The sequence below is a fragment of the Mirounga leonina genome, unplaced genomic scaffold (assembly GCF_011800145.1).
Source record: "Mirounga leonina isolate KUSES-001 unplaced genomic scaffold, KU_Mleo_1.0 Mir_168, whole genome shotgun sequence".
NCBI lineage: Eukaryota > Metazoa > Chordata > Mammalia > Carnivora > Phocidae > Mirounga > Mirounga leonina.
The window spans coordinates 51,761,418-51,781,379 of NW_023270426.1; the positions used below are offsets into that span (position 1 = coordinate 51,761,418).

Genomic DNA, 19,962 nt, shown 5'->3' on the forward strand with positions numbered 1-19,962 from the left:
AATAATTCTTTTAATGTACTGTTGGATTCAATTTGCTAGTCTCTTGTTGAGAATTTTTGCATCCATGTTCATCATGGTTATTGACCTGTAATTCTCCTTTTTAGTGGGGTCTTTGTCTGATTTTGGAATCAAGGTAATGCTGGCCTTATAGAATGAGTTTGGCAGTTTTCCTTCCATTTCTATTTTTTGGAACAGTTTGAGAAGAATAGGTATTAACTCTTTATTTTTTTTTAAATTTTATTATGTTATGTTAGTCACCATACAATACATCATTGGTTTTTGAGGTGGTGATCCACGATCCATTGTTTTCCTATAACACCCAGTGCTCCGTGCAGTACGTGCCCTCCTTAATACCCATCACCGGGCTAACCAGTCCCCCCTCCCCACTCCTCTCTAAAACCCTGTTTGTTTCTCAGAGTCCATAGTCTCTCATGGTTCATCTCTCCCTCCAATTACCCCCCCCATTTTTCCCTTCCTTCTCCTAATGTCCTCCATGCTATTCCTTATGTTCCACAAATAAGTGAAACCATATGATAATTGACTTTCTCTGCTTGACTTATTTCACTTAGCATAATCTCCTCCAGTCCCATCCACGTTGATGTAAAAGTTGGGTATTCATCTTTTCTGATGGCTGAGTAATATTCCATTGTATATATGGACCACATCTTCTTTATCCATTCATCTGTTGAAGGGCATCTCGGCTCTTTCCACAGTTTGGCTATTACGGACATTGCTGCTATGAACATTGGGATGCATATGGCTCTTCTTTTCACTACATCTGTGTCTTTGGGGTAAATACCCAGTAGTGCAATTGCTGGGTCATAGGATAGCTCTATTTTTAAATTTTTGAGGAACCTCCACACTGTTTTCCAAAGTGGCTGTACCAGCTTGCATTCCCACAAACAGTGTAAGAGGGTTCCCCTTTCTCCACAACCTCTCCAACATTTGTTTCTTTCCCTGTCCATTTTTGCCATTCTAACTGGGGTAAGGTGGTATCTCAGTGTGGTTTTGATTTGGATTTCCCTGATGGCTAATGATGATGAACATCTTTTCATGTGTCTGTTAGCCATTTATATGTCTTCTTCAGAGAAGTGTCTTTTCATATCTTCTGCCCACTTTTTGACTTGATTATTTGTTTTTTGGATGTTGAGTTTGAGAAGTTCTTTATAGATCTTGGATACCAGCCCTTTATCTGTAGTGTCATTTGCAAATATCTTCTTCCATTCTGTGGGTTGCCTCTTTGTTTTGTTGACCGTTTCCTTTGCTGTGCAGAAGCTTTTTATCTTGATGAAGTCCCAAAAGTTCATTTTTGCTTTTGTTTCACTAGCTTTTGGAGATGTATCTTTTTTTTTTTTTAAAGATTTTATTTATTTGACAGAGAGAGACACAGCGAGAGAGGGAACACAAGCAGGGGGAGTGGGAGAGGGAGAAGAAGGCTTCCCACCGAGCAGGGAGCCCGATGCGGGGCTCGATTCCAGGACCCTGGGATCATGACCTGAGCCGAAAGCAGATGCTTAATGACTGAGCCACCCAGGCACCCCTTGGAGCTGTATCTTGAAAGAAGTTGCTGTGGGCGATGTCAAAGTGGTTACTGCCTATGTTCTCCTCTAGGATTTTGGATTCCTGTCTCACATTGAGGTCTTTCATCCACTTTGAGTTTATCTTTGTGTATGGTGTTAGAGAATGATCAAGTTTCATTCTTCTGCATGTGGCTGTCCAATTTTCCCAGCACCGTTTATTGAAGAGACTTTTTTCCATTGCATGTTTTTTCCTGCTTTGTCAAAGATTATTTGACCATAGAATTGAGGGTCCATATCTGGGTTCTCTATTCTGTTCCATTGGTCTGTATGTCTGTTTTTGTGCCAGTAGCATGCTGTCTTGGTGATCACTGATTTGTAATATAGCTTGAAATCGGGCAACGTGATGCCCCCAGCTTTGTTTTTCTTTTTCAACATCTCCTTGGCGATTCGGGGTCTTTTCTGATTTCATACAAATTTTAGGATTGTTTGTTCCAGCACTTTGAAAAATGTCATTGGAATTTTGATCGGGATGGCATTGAAGGTATAGATTGCTCTGGGTAGCATAGACATTTTAACAATGTTTATTCTTCCGATCGATTAGCATGGAATATTTTTCCATCTTTTTGTGTCTTCTTCAATTTCTTTCATGAGTGTTTTGTAGTTCCTAGAGTATAGATCCTTTACCTCTTTGGTTAGGTTTATTCCGAGGTATCTTATGGGTTTTGGTGCTATTGTAAATGGAATCGTTTCTCTAATTTCTCTTTCTACAGTTGCGTTGTTAGTGTATAAGAAAGCAACTGATTTCTGTGCATTGATTTTGTATCCTGCCACATTACTGAATTGCTATGAATTCTAGTAATTTAGGGGTGGAGTCTTTTGGGTTTTCCACATAAAGTATCATGTCATCTGCGAAAAGAGAGAGTTTGACTTCTTCTTTGCCAGTTTGAATACCTTTTATTTCTTTTTGTTGTCCGATTGCTGTTGCTAGGACTTCTAGTACTATGTTGAACAATAGTGGCAAGAGTGGGCATCTTTGACGTGTTCCTGATCTTAAGGGAAAGGCTCTCAGCTTTTCCCCATTGAGGATGATATTTGCTGTGGGTTCTTTCATAGATGGATTTTATGAACTTGAGGAATGTTCCCTCTATCCCTATACTCTGAAGAGTTTTAATTAGGAAAGGATGTATTTTATCGAATGCTTTTTCTGCATCAATTGAGAGGACCATATGGTTCTTCTCCCTCCTCTTATTAATGTGTTCTATCACATTGATTGATTTGCGAATGTTGAACCACCCTTGCATCCCAGGGATAAATTCCCCTTGGTCGTGGTGGATGATCCTTTTAATGTATTGTTGGATCCTATTAGCTAGGATTTTGTTGAGGATTTTGGAATCCATATTCATCAGGGATATCAACCTGAAATTCTCCTTTTTGATGGGGTCTTTGCCTGGTTTCAGGACTAAGGTAATGCTGACCTCATAGAATGAGTTTAGAAGTTTTCCTTCTGTTTCTATTTTGTGAAACAGCTTCAGGAGAATAGCTATTATTTCTTCTTTGAATGTTTGGTAGAATTCCCCAGGGAATCCATCAGGCCCTGGACTCTTGTTTTTTGGGCGGTTTTTGATCACTGCTTCAATCTCGTTACTGGTTATTGGCCCATTCAGGTTGTCAGTTTCTTCCTGTTTCAGTCTTGGCAGCTTATAGATTTCCAGGAAGGCCTCCATTTCATCCAGATTGCTCAGTTTATTGGCATATAGTTGTTGATAATAATTTCTCATAATTGTTTCTATTTCTTTGGTGTTAGTCGTGATCTCTCCCCTTTCATTCATAATTTTATTAATTTGGGTCCTTTCTCTTTTCTTTTGGATAAGTCTGGCCAGTGGTTTATTGATCTTATTAATTCTTTCAAAGAACCAACTTCTAGTTTCGTTGATCTGCTCTACTGTGTTTCTGGTTTCTAATTCATTGATTTCTGCTCTAATTTTAATTATTTCTCTTCTAATGCATGGCTTAGGCATCATTTGTTGCTTTTTCTCTAGTTCTTTAAGGTGTAGAGTTAGTTGGTGAATTCGGGATTTTTCTATTTTTTTTGAGTGAGGCTTGGATGGCTATGTATTTCCCCCTTAGGACCGCCTTTGCAGTATCCCATAGGTTTTGGACCGATGTGTTTTCGTTCTCATTGATTTCCATGAATTGTTTAAGTTCTTCTTTGATTTCCTGGTTGACCCAAACATTCTTGAGCAGAGTGGTCTTTGGCTTCCAAGTGTTTGAATTTCTGCCAAATTTTTTCTTGTGATTGAGTTCCAGTTTTAAAGCATTGTGGTCTGAGAATATGCAGGGAATAATCTCAATCTTTTGGTATCTGTTGAGACCTGATCTGTGACCCAGTATGTGGTCTATTCTGGAGAAAGTTCCATGTGTGCTCAAGAAGAATGAGTATTCTGCTGTTTTAGGGTGGAATGTTCTGTAAACATCTATGAGGTCCATCTGGTCCAATGTATCATTCAAAGCTCTTGTTTCCTTGTTGATTTTTTGCTTAAATGATCTGTCCATTGCTGAGAGTGGAGTATTGAGGTCTGCTACAATTAACGTATTGTTATCAATATGACTCTTTATTTTGGTTAACAGTTGGCTTATGTAGATGGCTGCTTCCATGTTGGGGACATAGATATTTACAATTGTTAGATCTTCTTGTTGGATAGACCCTTTAAGAATGATATAGTGTCCTTCTGTGTCTCTAATTACAGACTTTAGTTTAAAATCTAATTTGTCTGATATAAGAATTGCTACCCCAGCTTTCTTTGGAGGTCCGCTGGCATGGAAGATGGATTTCCATCCCTTCACTTTCAGTCTGGATATCCAATCTGCAACCCTGTGCCGTTTTATGGGAGTGTTTAGGCCATTCACGTTGAGGGTGATTATTGAAAGATATGAATTAATTGTCATCATGTTGCCTATGAAGACGTTGTTTTTATAGATTGTCCCTGTAAATTTCTGTTGTAGATCACTCTTGGGGTCTTTCTCCTTTTATAGAACCCCCCTTAATATTTCTTGCAGGGCCGGCTTAGTGGTCACATATTCTTTCAGTTTCTGCCGGTCGTGGAAGCTCTGCATCTCTCCTTCCATTCTAAATGAAAGCCTTGCCAGATAAAGTATTCTTGGCTGCATGTTCTTCTCATTTAGTACCCTGAATATGTCTTGCCAGGCCTTTCTGGCTTGCCAGGTCTCTGTGGATAGGTCTGAGGTTATTCTGATGTTCTTCCCTCTGTACGTAAGGAATCTCTTCCCCCTAACTGCCCTTAAGATGGTTTCCTTGGTTCTAAGATTTGCAAATTTTACTATTACATGCCGGGGTGTTGGCCTGTTTTCCTTGATCTTGGGAGGGGTCCTCTCTGCCTCTAGGACTCGAATGTTTGTTTCATTCCCCAGATTAGGGAAGTTCTCAGCTACAATTTGCTCAAATACATCTTCTAGTCCTCCCTCTCTCTCCACTCCCTCCGGGATTCCAATTATTCTGACATTGGAACGCTTCATGGTGTCACTTATTTCTCTGATTCTATTTTCATGGATTCTGAGTTGTTTTTCCCTGGCCTCCTCTTTTCCCTTTTTATCTATTATATTGTCTTCCAGGTCACTTATTCGCTTTTCTGCCTCAGTTACCCTAGCTGTTAGATTATCTAGATTGATTTGGATCTCACTGATAGCATTTTTAAGTTCTGCCAATTCACCCTTAGAGACTCTATGTTGCCATTAATTGATTTCTCCATTCTAGCCATTGTCTTCACAATTGCTAGCCTGAATTCCATCTCCAACATCTTGGTTATATCTGCATCCATTTGTAAATCTGCAGCATAAGTCATAATCTCTGAGTCTTTTCTATTTTGGGGGCTCCTCCTCCTAGTCATTCTGTTGATGGGTGTTTGAGGGAATGTATAGAGTCCAAATTATTGACCAGAACCCAAGCAAGATGCACCTGTTTTCTTGGGACCTTAGGGTTGCTGTCCTCTTGTTTTCCAAGCCTGTCTTCTGCGGGAGGGGCCTGCCGCGCTGTTACTCAGGCAACCCTGTTTGGGCAGAGTTGCCCTGTGGGGGATGGGCTCAGTGGGAATCAGTTTTGGGGGCTTTTGTTCTCTGGCGCCTTTCCCTGGTGGCTTTCTGCGTCTATTCCACGAGTCAGAGCAAAAGAGACCGTTTCCAACCCTCTGCCTCAGAGCAGAGAGATCGCAGTCCGTTCTTCAGTGAGCTCTCCAGGCCACACTGTCTCCGTTTCTGTCCGTGCTGCTATAAACTGCAGCAGCCTGTGTTGTGCACCCCTCCGCAGCGCTCCCAGTCCTGCCTCCAGGTCAGGGCACGTCTCTGCCCTTTGTGCTTCTAAAACCACAAGCCGCCCCCAGTTCGCACACATGACCCCGCTGCTCTGGGTTTCCGTCCCGGGGACTGCAGTTCGCAGGCACGACCCCGCCGCTCCGGGTTTCTGTCCCGGGGGCTGCCCTAGAGTCCTTTCCCCGCCGCTACTGGTCTGCGAGTCTGTGCCCCGTCCCCAGCCCGTGAGGCTGTCGCTCACCGGAGGTGTAGGATCCCCACGGCCAGGCACCCTCCCACTGCCGTTTATCCTCTGATATCTGCCCGCGGAATCACGTCTCCCCGCTTTGTACCTCAAAACCAACTGCCTGCGATATTCTGTTTGTAGATATCCAGCTCAATTCCAGGGACCAGCTGAAATAGGGTCCCCTACTCCTCCGCCATCTTCCCCCCCCACTCTGGTATTAACTCTTTAAATGTCTGGTAGAATTCCCCTGGGAAGCCATCTGGCCCTGGACTCTTGTTTGTGAGGAGATTTTTGATTACTGATTCAATTTCTTTGCTGGTTATGGGTCTGTTCAGGTTTTCTGTTTCTTCCTATTTCAGCTTTGGTAGTTTGTATGTCTCTAGGAATTTGTCCATTTCTTTCAGATTGCCCAGTTTGCTGGCATATAATTTTTCATAATATTCTCTTATAATTGTTTGTATTTCTGTGGTATTAGTTGTGATCTCTTCTCTTTCATTCCTGATTTTATTTATTTGGGTCCTTTCTCTTTTCTTTTTGATAAGTCTGGCTAGGGGTTTATCAATTTTATTAATTCTCTCAAAGAACCAGCTCTCAGTTTTGTTAATCTGTTCTACTGTTTTTTTTTTTTCCCTTTGGTTCTATATCATTTATTTCTGCTCTAATCTTTATTATTTCCCTTCTGCTGGCTTTAGGTTTTTTTTGCTGTTCTTTTTTCTAGCTCCTTCAGGGAGTGTATTTGAGACTTTCTTGCTTCTTGAGGTCAGCCTGTATTGCATTACAATTCCTTCTTAGGACTGCCTTTGCTGTATCTCAAAGGTTTGGGACTGTTGTGTTTTCATTTTCATTTGCTTCCATGTACTTTTTTATTTCTTCCTTAATTTCCTAATTACCCCATTCATTCTTTACTAGGATGTTCTTTAACCTCCATGTATTTGTGGTCTTTCCAAATTTTACTTGTGGTTGACTTCAAGTTTCAGTGTTGTGGTCTGAAAATATGCATGCTATGATCTCAGTCTTTTTGTACATGTTGAGGGCTGATTTGTGACCCAGTGTGTAATCTATTTTGGAGAATGTTCCGTGTGCACTCAAAAAGAATGTCTATTCTGCTGCTTTAGGATGAAATGCTCTGAATATATCTGTTAAGTACATCTGGTCCAGTGTGTTGTTCAAAACCATTGTTACCTTGTTGATCTCCTGCTTAAATGATCTGTCCATTGCTATAAGTAGGGTGTTAAAGTCCCCTACTATTATTGTATTATTATCAATGAGTTTCTTTATATTTGTTATTAATTGATTCATATGCTTAGATGCTCCCAAGTTGGGGGCATAAATATTTAGGTCTTCTTGATGGACAGACCCCTTAATTATGATATAATGCCCTTCTTCATCTCTTGTTACAGTCTTTGGTTTAAAATCGAGTTTGTCTGATATAAATATGGCTGCTCTGATTTTCTTTCCATGTCCATTAGCATGATCGATGGTTCTCCATCCCCTTTACATCTTTATTTCTTTTCCCTTTCTGTAGCTGTATTCTGATTACTTTTAATGTATTTACTTCCCATCTTGTTTCTACCTGTTCCTAACAAGTAGTTAAAGTGGTAGTTCAAACAGGAACATGGTACAGCTGGATTAAAAATAAAATGAATAAGGAAATCAAGCAATGAAGAAAAACTGTATGAGGCCAAGGTATGGTTAGTGAACAGAGAACACAACACTGTATGGTCTTCTGCAGTTCCTAGAGTCGCCCTCATTTGGGTTCTGAAAATGATCAATTATGTGATTCATATTGAAACCTAAGAATAGACTGGTGTACAGGGACATCTTTTCTTCCTACTGGAACTTGAGAACAATTGATCCTGTGGATTCCCATAAAGGAAATGCTGTGAGTAGAAAGCTTAGAATTAACACTGGAGATCAGGGAGCTCTGTGGCATTTTTCTGAAGAGGTGTAACAAAGGAATCATAGATTTTTCTTTTATTTTGCATTGGTAAATGAGCAATATTAGTCAGTCATAAACAGGCCTAAGAAAGTCATGGATAAAACACTTCAGTGTCAGTCTGACAGGTTCAGCGTGGTGTGTGTGTGTGTACACGATGTCTGTAGGAGCCAAGAGTGCTGCTGTGTCTAGTCTTGAAAATTCTAATCAGCAAGGAAAAGGGAGACACTGATCTGTCTTTAATTTGAAAGATGTTTGCATGTGTTTTGCATAATGTTAACACTTAAAACAGTTGGCAAACTTGAATAAGAATTCTGTGCCAGTAGTTTATACATTTTTGGCTTTTCACTTCAGGATACAACTTTGTACAACCTCATTGTGTAATACCAGCTTCATCCATTAGGTCCCTACTGAGGCCATAGGTCTCTCTCACTGCTGATCAGCTAGACATTTCAGGGCACACCGTGTGGAAAATGCTAGTGACCTTTGTCCAGTTTTATTGTCATTGCAGTGCTAATGCTAGCCTTGCAATATTTCCTGGCAAGAAAACTTCAAATGATATAAAGGGGAAGAAGAGAAATAGGAACTATGCCTCAAAGTGAGCAAAACGATGAACCTCGAAGGGAAACGAATGCACTTTATTCCCCCACCCTACCCCTCCACCTTGATCTGCCCCAGGCTCACCTATTATTCATTAGTGCCCTCCTTTCTTCCTTCTTCCACCTTGGATCTTCTTTAGAAGTGCATATCTCAGCCCAACTTACATCTGTATTCCACCCGAAGGTGGGATCTCCACAAAAATCCAGCCAGTGGCGGGCAAGGAAGGGAAGGCACAGGACCACCCCCTGTGTTGGGGCCTCTCACCCGCCAGTGTGCACTCGGGTCACGGCTGTGCAACCCAGCCGAAATGTTGCTGCACGGCCCACATCACTGGTGTCTGTTTCTGTGTGCTTAGCTTGAAAATTGCCTGCCGTGGGCTGAAAGTGCTCCCAATTTTAGCATTTGTTTTGAGCCCACATCTGCCTACTCGTCCTGAAAGCAAAGCTGTTTGCATGGAACTTGATTGAAAGTGAACATGCCAGAAGGAAATGCTGCTTTTCCCCCATCCTGCTGGCATGGTTTCTTCTCTCTGTAGCTGCCTGTTTGCTTACAGTGTTATTCTTTGCTTTCCTGTTCTTTCGGGGGATATTCAGGGCCTGACCATCTCTCTCACTGGGAAGTTTTTCGGGTTCAGTATAATTGCTGACGAAATGATTTTTTCATTTGCCTCAGAGGACTGAATGGTTGAATCAGCCCAAGGACATGTATTTGGTATTCTGCTTGCTCTTGCAGAGCAGATGCCTTCCATTACAGAATTTTCAGGGAGTTATTTAGAAAATAATAAAACTAACAGCTAAGCATGGATTTTTTTTGTCTGTATCCTGCATCGTTGCCAACTTTACTGTAATTATGTCATTCGGGGAAAGCGCCTAACCATTTCCCTTCCCTGGCCCCTTTGTATTGCAAAAGAGCCGAATTGTGGACTTATTTCCACGGAAGTAAATCAATTGTGGCCATATTTCCAAGGAAGTAAATCACATGCAAGAAGTCATCAGGGATTTTAGAAGGGTTTATTGAGTAAAATCTTGAATGGAATGGCAAAGGGAGCCACGCTGAGAACAATCCTGCCGATAGGGGTCATGGAAAGTTAGTGGAGGTGACAGTGCTGTTATGGGTTAATGAAAAGCCCTAGGAAAAAGAAGTACAAGAGTCGCTGGAAATTTATGACTTTTTGGTTGTGCTTTTCCGTGAAAGAACGTATGCATAGTTGTAGTTTTACCTGGTTAATAAGCCAGGGCGAGTGGTACAGAAACATCATCAGTAATAGCCTAATGGGACCCTAGAATGATGTGTCTTTTATACATGGGACCTTAGCTACAGTGGAAAGGCTCAAATGATCTTAAACTTTCCCCATAGTTCGTTCCAAAAATTTCCACTTGCCTCCTGCTGATCTGTAGCTTTAGATCAGGGCTATCCAATAGAACTTTCTGGGCGGATGGAAATGCTCTATATCTCCGCCATCCTGTACCGTAGCCACCAGCCATGTTCAGTACTGAGCACTTGAAATATGGCTAGTGCAAGTAAGGAACTGAAATAGTAATTTGACTTTAGTTAATTTTAATTTAAATTTACCTAGTCACATTTGGCTAATGCTACCATTTTGGATAGGGCAGCTGTAGATCCTTAGGAATCCCCAGAGCTTCTGGGGAGCAGGGGTGGACACTGGTAGAGATTCAAACTTCAGTTGGTGTAAGGGGGTAACTCAAGCAAAGAATTAGTCAAGTCCCAATTTTGATCCCAGTCTGATTTACAATCTGGAAATGTCCCTCTTCCCCACAGCACATAGCCTGTTCTTTTGAACATCTGCTGTTGTATTGGGCAGAAAAGGACTGGGTATGGTTAGCCAGGCTCAGTAGGGTCAGTGAGACAAGGATAAAGAAGACACTGCATTGAGATTTAGCAACATTAGCACTCTGCTAGGAGGCATCACTTGATTTCATATTAAAGCCCTTTAAAAATGTAGACTAATCTGGAAGTCTGTTATCCATAATAAACCTCTGTGTTTCTGTGCATACTACTGATAAGAAGGTCTTGAATTCATGGCTGGGTTGTTAAAATTCCCGATGTTTCCCAGCAGCTGTCCTAGAGTCTGCACCCGTGGACCGAGCAGGAGTGGAAAGCTCCCCGGTGGCGGACACCACGGACCTTTCACCTTGCCGGTCACCCTCCACTCCTCAGCACCTCCGTTATCGTCAGCCTGTAGGTAAGCTCAGAAGGAGCCGTGGAAATATAAACGCAAAAGGTAGTTCCTAGCTTTGGAATCTTTCTTTTGCCTGTTGTACTCCCAAAATATTTTTTGGTCTTAGTTGCTAAAATTGTTGGAAGGAAACAATGTTACTATCAAGTAGTGGAGAAATGAATGATTAGAGAATATGTCATTGGTGTAACTAATGCTGATTTGCCCCATCATTGCAATGCGCTCTGTGGAGTAACATGAATCAAGAGGCTTGTCCTCAGAGGATGGCTGGTTGAAGAATCTCAGTGCTGCCTTTACCAAAATGTTCCCGAGCTCTGATACCTTGTCGTGAATCCCAATGCAGTCTGTATTAAATAGGCTCATCTGGGACACCACAATTTTGGGGGGACCTTATTAAGAAGAACACTATTTCACCTAAAATAAGGTCCAGTTGGATTAATACCCATTAGTGCAATTGCTGGGTCGTAGGGTAGTTCTATTTCTAACTTTTTGAGGAAACTCCATACTGTTTTCCACAGTGGCTACACCGGTTTGCATCCCCATCAACAGTGCAAGAGGGATCCCATTTCTCCGCATCCTCGCCACCATGTGATTTCACTCATATGTGGAATCTAAGAAACAAAACATGAACATAGGGGAAGGGAAGGAAAAATAAAATAAGCTGAAAACAGAGAGGGAGACTCTTAATTTTAGGAAACAAACTGAGGGTTGCTGGAGGGGAGGTGGGGGGTTGGGGTAATTGGATGATGGGCATTGAGGAGGACACTTGATGTAATGAGCACTGGGTGTTATATGAAACTGATGAATCACTAAATTCTACCCCTGAAACTAACACAGTATATGTTAACTAAATTGAATTTAAATAAGGAATTTAAAATAAAATAAGGTCTAGTTGCATGGGACCCCAATTATCATTATTGTTCATGTGGCAGAAACTGGTGTATTTTCTATAGTTATGAAAATTATAAAGCATTACCCATAATTTGTTTTAGAACATACCAAATATCCTCTAATTGGAGGAAAAACCATCAGACCAAAAGGTAGAAATCTTTTATCTCCCCACTGTTCAAATAAAAAAATTCAAATAACAGTTGTTTTTTGAAACATTTTTACAGTGGTTTGCCATTAGGGTCTGCATTCAGATAACGTTTTCCTACTAGGAATTACAGACTTTAAACACTTTTTAAACCTTAGAAATATTTAAAAACAAATTAAACGGATGTGTTGTTAATCCTTACATTTTTCTTTACTAATCAAAAACAAAAAAACACAGCAGTTGTTTTTGAAATGTTTCCTTTTTTCTCCTCAAGCTAGAAAACTATTCAGATGTGAAACCAGATTCACCCCAGGTAATCCAAGTAAAATGTAAACATTTTTTGACTTTCATACTCCTGCTTTAAGTAGAACAGTTTAGCAAAAGGCTCCAAATGGCCATTTCATTTGTAGCCTTGGTCATGTGGTAGAAGTTGTTGTCATTGGGATCAACTCCAAGAGAAGCTAACCTGGGTCAGGCTGTTGTTAGAAAACTCACCCAGATGGATATCAGCCCTTGGGGAGTGGACCAATTTCTGGCTCCTGATCAATCACGGATCTCCCTGACGTTTGGGTGGTTCTGGTAAATGAAAGTGGCAAGCAGGACTCCCCTGGCTTATTACAGGGTCTGCTTTGGGGTTAGCCAGATCTCTCTACTACTCTTAGAGCTTTGGTCAGTCCAGGCCTTGGCAACTTCCTTGACCATTGCCACATGGGACAGACCCCTTCTTGAGTTCATGGTAACCTGGAAGAGTTTGGGGCCAAAGCCTATGGAAGCAAAGCTCTACCAAGGTGAGAAATAAATACTATTCACTTGATCACTATTATCAGGGCTCTGCTTTATAGTCTTTTTTCATATATTTATATTCATATATAAAATTTTTAAATTTATATAAGCATTATTTGGAAATCCTCATCCTGTTTGTGAATTAAGTCCTTTGTTTCTTCTCTGATGTGACTACATCCCAGAGACATAGGAGCATGGGAAGGAAGCTGAAATCTGTGACAAAACGGAGGGTCCAAATGGGGACAGTGTCACACATTTTCTTGCCATTTAGCTGAAATTTTGCCTGTTCATCTGTCTACTCGCCACCTCGTTCCACAAATATTTAAAGGCTACTGCTAGAGGAGAGGGTAGAGCTGTTCTGTGCTTTCTACTTGCATGTATTAAGCAGCTCTTTGCCTTGCCTCATATTTATTTATTTTAAGCATGACTAGATCACTTTAGGGGCAAACTGATAAAAACCCTTCAGGTCAGAATCACAGTGAGTTATTTTCACTAAAAGCCTGAATGAGGAAAAAAGTGAGGTTGACATCAGTATTATCAGATGCTGTGTGTAAAATGTCTGAGGAGAGAAGGGGCTGCAAAAGGGTGCTCAGAGCATCCTTTTGATTTTAGAATGCATCCTCACTTTAGAGGTGTTTTGAGCAGAAAATTCTATCGGTAGTATGATGTAGGAAATTTTTTAAAAACTTTTTTATATTGAGATATAATTCAAATATCATAAAGGTCACCCTTCTCAAGTATACAGTTCAGTGGCTTTTATATGTTCACAAGAGCAGGCAGCCATCACCACTGTCTCACTCCAGAGCATCTTTATTACCCCCAAAAGAAACCTTGTGCCCATTAGCAGTCACCCCCCCATTCCCACCCCCACCCCCCGACCCCCAGCCTCTGGCAACTACCAATCTACTTTCTGGGAATTTACCTCTCCCAGACATTTCATATGCATAGACTCATACAATACATGCCTTTTTGTGATCGACTTCTTTCGCTTAGCATAATGTTGTCACGGATCATTCATGTTGTAGTAGGTATCATCCTTCATTCCTTTTTGTGGCTAAATAATATTCCCTTGTATCGCTCTACCACATCTGGTTTATCCATTCCATGGTTGATGGACATTTGGGTGTTTGTACTTTTTCGGTTGTTGTGAGTAATGCTGCTAGGGATATTCACGTACTAGTTTTCGCGTGGATATGCTTTCAGTTCTCTTGGGTTTGCACTTAGAGTGGAATTACTGATGTTTAACAAGGACAGTACAGGGCGTCTGGCCCAACCCTTCATTTAGTGCAGGAATGGAAATGAGAATTTTCACTACAGAATATTACCCATCTGCCTCACCATGCCATTTCCATTCTTCTGCATAACCAGGACAGACGGCCGACAACTCCCACTGCTCTGTTTCGCCGGCGTCTGCTTTTGCCATTGCCACGGCAGCGGCAGGCCACGGAAGTCCACCAGGTGAGTGGGGCTGAGCGGCCACGTGCAACTGACGGGAATGTATACTAAATCAGTGGCGCTTGCCTGCCGGTGTCGGTGAGACACTGGGCAGCTCACTAAGAAGCTCCCATTCTAAGTCAGCGTGTCAGATGGCCTTTGATTTACTTATTTATTTATGTACTAACTTATTTTTAATTTTGTTATTTGAGTATAGTTGACACACAATTTGACACTAGTTCTGGGTGTGCAGCCGAGTGGTTCAACATCTCTGTACGTTATGCTGTGCTCACCACAAATGTAGCTACCATATTATTGACTATATTCCCTACGCCGTGCCTTTTATCCCCCTGACTTATTCATTTCGTAGCCAGAAGCCTGTATCTCCCACTGTCCTTCACCCATACACTGTCTCTTAATAAGCGCCTTCAGGTGAGTTTTATACTGGTGTTGTGTGGGTGATACTTTGAAGAACTTCTGTGTCACAGAAGGATGTGATATTTCTCCCATGTTGTTTATGGAGTTCTCTAACCTTTTTAGCCAAATTACCAGGAACAAGTGTTTCCTTCATAATTGAGTAAAATGGTAAAAGCATATACAAGGCGGTCGGGAAGGCTTGTGGAGGGAAGGAGGGTGGAGGGACTATTGCTTAACAAATCTGTATGTGGTTTAAACAGCTTTGTTGCTGTGGGGGTCTTCACCTAAACTAACCCCATGGGTTCTGATCATCACGCTTTGTAGAACCATGAGTGAGGGTGTATTTTGTCAATTAGCCATTGTTCACCTACCACAAAAGAGTCCATTTCCAAAGCCTATGAACCTGTATTCAACAACAGTAAGTAGTAAGTACTATCTGTGTGAATTCTTTCTAAATTGAAGTAAGAACAAACAGAGATGTTCTATAATGAACATGAACTACCATAGGAATTATACATACATATGTATGTATCCCATCTGAGTGGAAATCTTTGCAGATTAACCACATTCCACCTCCAGTATTTTGTCACACGTGATGCATTGGACGTAGTCAGGAAATTGGGGTATATTTGCTCTAACTGTTCTCAAAACCTTCCCCCCCAATTCCCATCAACATAACACAAAACAGCCAATAACAGTAATAGCATTGATGTCTTGTCAATCCATTTGACTTCTGGTGTCGACTCCATTCATAATAACGAACATCTCTTTGGTGAAATGATGAAGGAGTCTTCACTCCTCTCTCAGCAGAATTGGCTACCAGCTGCGATTTGTTGAGGTCCTCTCCTCCTGTCTTTCGTTCTCAGAAGCTAGTCCATATTTGGAAAAAGTAACGTACAGAACTTCCTCATAGGTTTTATCATTTAAATATCGTTCATGAGGAAAGAGAGTTTTTATGTTAATTCTCCATGAGCCTATTTATGCATTTGCTGGAGGCTGGGGAGGGGGAAGGTCCTTCTTTTTCACCTGGGATTGCAGCAAAGTTCTGATGAGCTTTACAGAAGGGCATCTGACTTAGGCTTGTGCGTGCATAATGGGCCAGAGGATTAAAGGAACCAAAACAGCCAAGTCTTCCGCACCATTGGAACACTGCCATTTCTGCTGCCTTTCTTCTTACTTCTCCCCTGCTACTGAAATACCTTAGGAAGAAGGCTCCCTTCAGTGAGCCAGCTGAGGAGGGGTGGATGGTGATTGCCCATAGCCAGTGCGGCGAGGGAGGGTCGCCTGATCCTGAATGAGCGCACTGCTTTTTTATGACCATGCTGCTGGTGTTGCCTGGAATGTGGTCTGGTGCCACCTGATTCCATTTTAGAAGTCAGGGAAATAAGGGATTGGATTTGGCGGTGGCTGTGGCCCTGCGGTAAGGGTGGCAGGTTGCACATGGGTCAGTTGCAGTGGCTAGTGGCGGTGAGAAAGGGGGTTTATTTTGGAGTGGGGGCCAGTATATTCCTGGCCGTATGGTGTGCAGATTGGGCTTCCATGTTTCAGGCTTTCTTCAGGTTCCCTCCTGCTTTAATCCTCTCCCACTCCTACCCCCATCTAAATACACAGGAGTCTGGCAGCTCTGGGTTAGACTGGTCAATTAATGAGTATGTTTTCAAATATTCACTCCAGGCATTTGCATGTGAAGCCATTTCTCTTTAATTATTGCTTGGAAGGCTTTGCTACTTCATTAAAAGGAACTTAAAATTTAGCAAGAAAGTGGACAAAGTTTTCTTTGTAAAGACCCCAGACAGGTTGCACTTGCTTGGCCCTGAGGGCAGAGAAAGCTGATTTTATTTGTGGAAGGTGGCCTGGGGATCCACTCTCCAGGGTCTGGGCCTGCCTAATTTCCACACACACTGGAAAAGCCTGGGTTTTCCCCCCACTGGTTTCTTTTAGGACCTAGATGCCAGCCCTTTCCAAAGATAGGCAGGTCTCTCCTTCCATATCATGTTCCCTTTGCCTCTATTGGCGGTTCCTCATTGGAGATGAAGGAAGGCCTAATTCTGTGGGTATATTTGCAACCCTAAAGCAATCCTTGTTAACTTCACATTATGAAGATTTAACAGTGTATTTAGTACTTGCCTTCTGATTGGCAGCCAAGTTACATTGGGCCCACTTATATAGTAAGATCCAGAATTTGGGGGCCTAACACTTACATAATTGCCTCAAAGAAAAAAAATACAAAATCACAAATATAAACCTTTAGGATAGCTCCCAGGGCTTTGGAAGAAGCCCATACACAGTGAGAGGCTCTGAAGCTTAAGTGTCATTGGCTTCCTACTAAATAAGCTTCTGAGTCCAGTCCAGATCATTCTTGGAATTGCAGTAGCTATAGGAAATTTTGTTAGTTGGAGAGTGGGGGGTGGGACCAGTCATCATCATCAGTCAATCAAGTACCCTTTCCTGTAGTGGAGCTTTAACTCTATACAAGACCGAGATGAAGGATGATTAGCAAGGTCTTGTGTGTCCCTACACTGGTTGCAATGCATTTTTAGGCATCTGCTCAAATTTAGAAGCTCTGCATTAAAGTAGAAATTAAAATGTGTGCATTTCAGAGGGTTGCTGATACAGGGAATCTGCAGGTGCAGTTTGGATATAGTTGTGACACGAATAGAAATGCACATCCAGTGAATACACATATCAGGGCACATCGTGATGCTTACTACACACCTGAAGCCCTAGGGTTAATTATAGAGCTTATGAAATCATCTAAAGTGAAATATGAAAGTGTGAGGTGGTTATTTGTATAAGACTAGAAATAATGGCAGGGAGGTTGTACAAGCAACTCTTGGTTATCTGTGAGCAGATGATATGTTTTACCATTCTCTATGCAAGTCAAGGTAAATTAACAAAATAGAGGAATGGTCTAATGTACTTATGGGGAAGTTCATGGCACAGTTACAGTTGCTTAGAGAAATAGTGAGTTCTTTACTGGTAATTACTTGGTACTTGTAAAGTAGATAATTCATAATCTGTTTTCTTTTCTGCCAAACCACTCAAGCCTGTGTAGTCAATAATAGATCCGAACTTGGTGTGAATTTGGCTTGGACCAGTTTTTAAAAATCATGGTACCTGGCCCCATCCCCAGAAATTCTGACTTGATTGGTCTGGGTACATCCTGGGCATCAGCATTTTTTAAATTTCCCCAGGTCGTCCTAGTGGGGAGCCATGCTGGGGAACTGCTGGACTCTGGAGGAGGTGTGTTTGTTCTTTCTCTGGTTGCAGCATTCCCAGTTTATCTCATGGAAGCTCTGACCCCCCTGGAGTACATTATTTTCTCTTTGGATAAGACAGGAGTGGGAGGGATGCTCTTCCCCAAGCTGGGTAAGGCTTAGGCAGTCTTTTCCCCTGCAGAGTAGACCTTTTTACAGAGAAGGCTCTGGGCATATTTCACAACAGTGCTCTTCCCCCTTCCCTGCAAGAGCCAGAAATATTGTGGGGACCCCCTACGAAGGCAGCCCTCAGCAGTTCCCACGGTAATGCTGGTCCACGTGCAGCCTCTAGCAGTTGGTCAAAATGACCATTCAAGGTAGCTGCCAGTTCCTGGCTCCAGCAACTTCTGCTCCCGATAAGCAGATATAGTTGATTGTGCTTGTTCATGTCTTTGATTCACTCCCATCACTTAACTGCTACTTGATTGCGTTTCAGTTTCCTTCATTTTAGGGCCGGGCAGGTAACTGAAGGATGGGCTGGAGAGCTGATGCCGTGTGTAAAGAGGGCTCCCCTTTACCAGCTCCCCCTGATTTTGCCACAACGGATCACAGATGAGGGCTGTCAGATCTGTCTTCTTTCTTTCTTTTCTGTTTGAAAGGAAAGTCAGAAAGCTGGATATTTATGTTAAATCTGTCTTTAAACGCTAGCAATGAATCCATACTCTTTAAAAAATACCATCCAGGTCAAACAAAATACTTCTGGGGACCGCATTTGGCTGTGAACCACCAGTGTGTGACCTCAGATTTCCTGTAATCACTTACATCTGGAGGGTAGGTTGATACAGATGAGATTTTCTGAGACAGGCTTACATCCTAGCAATAGACTCCTGATCGCCGTAGTGCCCTCTCCCTGATTGTTTCCTATTCCTTTGGCCAAGCTGTTCTACAGGAAGTCCATCTCTTCTCCTCCACTTGACCACTTTTGCTTTCACTGGGTAATCTTATCTGAAAGATCTGGAGGCTGCCTCATCATCACCCCCTCACTGTAGGAGTAATAGCGGGGACCATTCTTCTCCATCTTGTTTTATAGATTCTCAAGCAAGTGTGAGAGCTAGAGTGGTGGAGGGCCTGGCCCTGGTTCTTACAGTTACTGAGAATGAGGCTCACTCAGATCTGTCTACCACCAAGTTCCTGCTCTCTTTGCCCCAGTGGTACCTCTAATCCCACATCGAGTTCAGAAAGAACAAGATCTTGGGAAACTGGAATTACTTAATGTTGTTACTGACTTTTGATCCTGTCTTTGTCTGCAACACACCCGTTTCTTTCATCTTCTTCCCACCAGTAGGTCCCCTTGGCATTTACCTGACAGGTACAGCAGCTGGTGACCCCAGAGAGATGAGCCCCGGTGAAGTCAGTTACCGTGGGTAGATTCTTACTTGGCTAGCAGTTGGTATTGAGGATCTGTGATTTCTTTCACCAGACCGCAGAAACGAGGGCCTTAAGTACTATGATATAATTTGGTCAGAGGAACCATTTATCTCCAATTGAGAATTGGATTAAATCTCCAAGCGGTTATCCAATTGAGAATTGGATTAAATTTTCAGTAGGATATTGGTTACCATGAATTAAGTTAATGTCACATATACCCTGCTGTCTGCAGTCTCTTTCAGGATTTGTGAGAACACTCAGCTCTGTTTAAAATGGCTTCTCTATTTATTGAATGAACTTATAAGAAAGGCACAGAATGTGGGCTTTTTCCAGTATCTATTTCACAAGGTAAAACTAACTTCAGGCAGGAATCACAAATTAATTTTCTGTTTCAAACTCAGAAAGTTAACACTATGTAGATACTTCATTGCAGTGATTCTCAATGGTATGTAGGGTGGAATGAGAACAGTCAGGGACTTCTTCAAAATGCCCTTATCGGGGCGCCTGGGTGGCTCAGTCAGCTAAGTGGCTGCCTTCGGCTCAGGTCATGATCCCAGGGTTCTGGGATCGAGCCCCGCATCGGGCTCCCTGCTCTGCGGGAAGCCTGCTTCTCCCTCTCCCACTCCCCCTGCTTGTGTTCCCTCTCTCGCTGTCTCTCTCTCTGTGTCAAATAAATAAATAAAAATAGTAAAAAAAAAAAAATGCCCCTATCCCCCTGAGGATTCTGATCAGCTTCCTCCCAGAGGCAGGCACTCCAAAATGGAGAGATGTTATTGATAGAAATGTGTTTCAATGTGAATTGTGTGAAAATAGAAATAAGGCTAAGAATCACTGCTCCACTGTCTGCCATCCTTGGAAAGACTGT

General features: G+C 42.1%; 1 protein-coding gene across 3 annotated transcripts in view; it reads left to right on the top strand.

The window, feature by feature from the left end:
* Positions 1-19,962, top strand: part of RASGRF2 (Ras protein specific guanine nucleotide releasing factor 2) — a 237,917-nt gene that overhangs the window by 132,570 nt on the left and 85,385 nt on the right. Inside the window, exons 16-18 of one of the 3 annotated variants that reach the window (XM_035014761.1) lie at positions 10,680-10,808; positions 12,113-12,151; positions 13,990-14,079. In XM_035014761.1, coding sequence (XP_034870652.1) covers positions 10,680-10,808; positions 12,113-12,151; positions 13,990-14,079 — 258 coding nt within the window. The remainder of the gene's footprint in view (positions 1-10,679; positions 10,809-12,112; positions 12,152-13,989; positions 14,080-19,962) is intronic. The other 2 variants (XM_035014762.1, XM_035014763.1) reach the window with 2 other exon arrangements.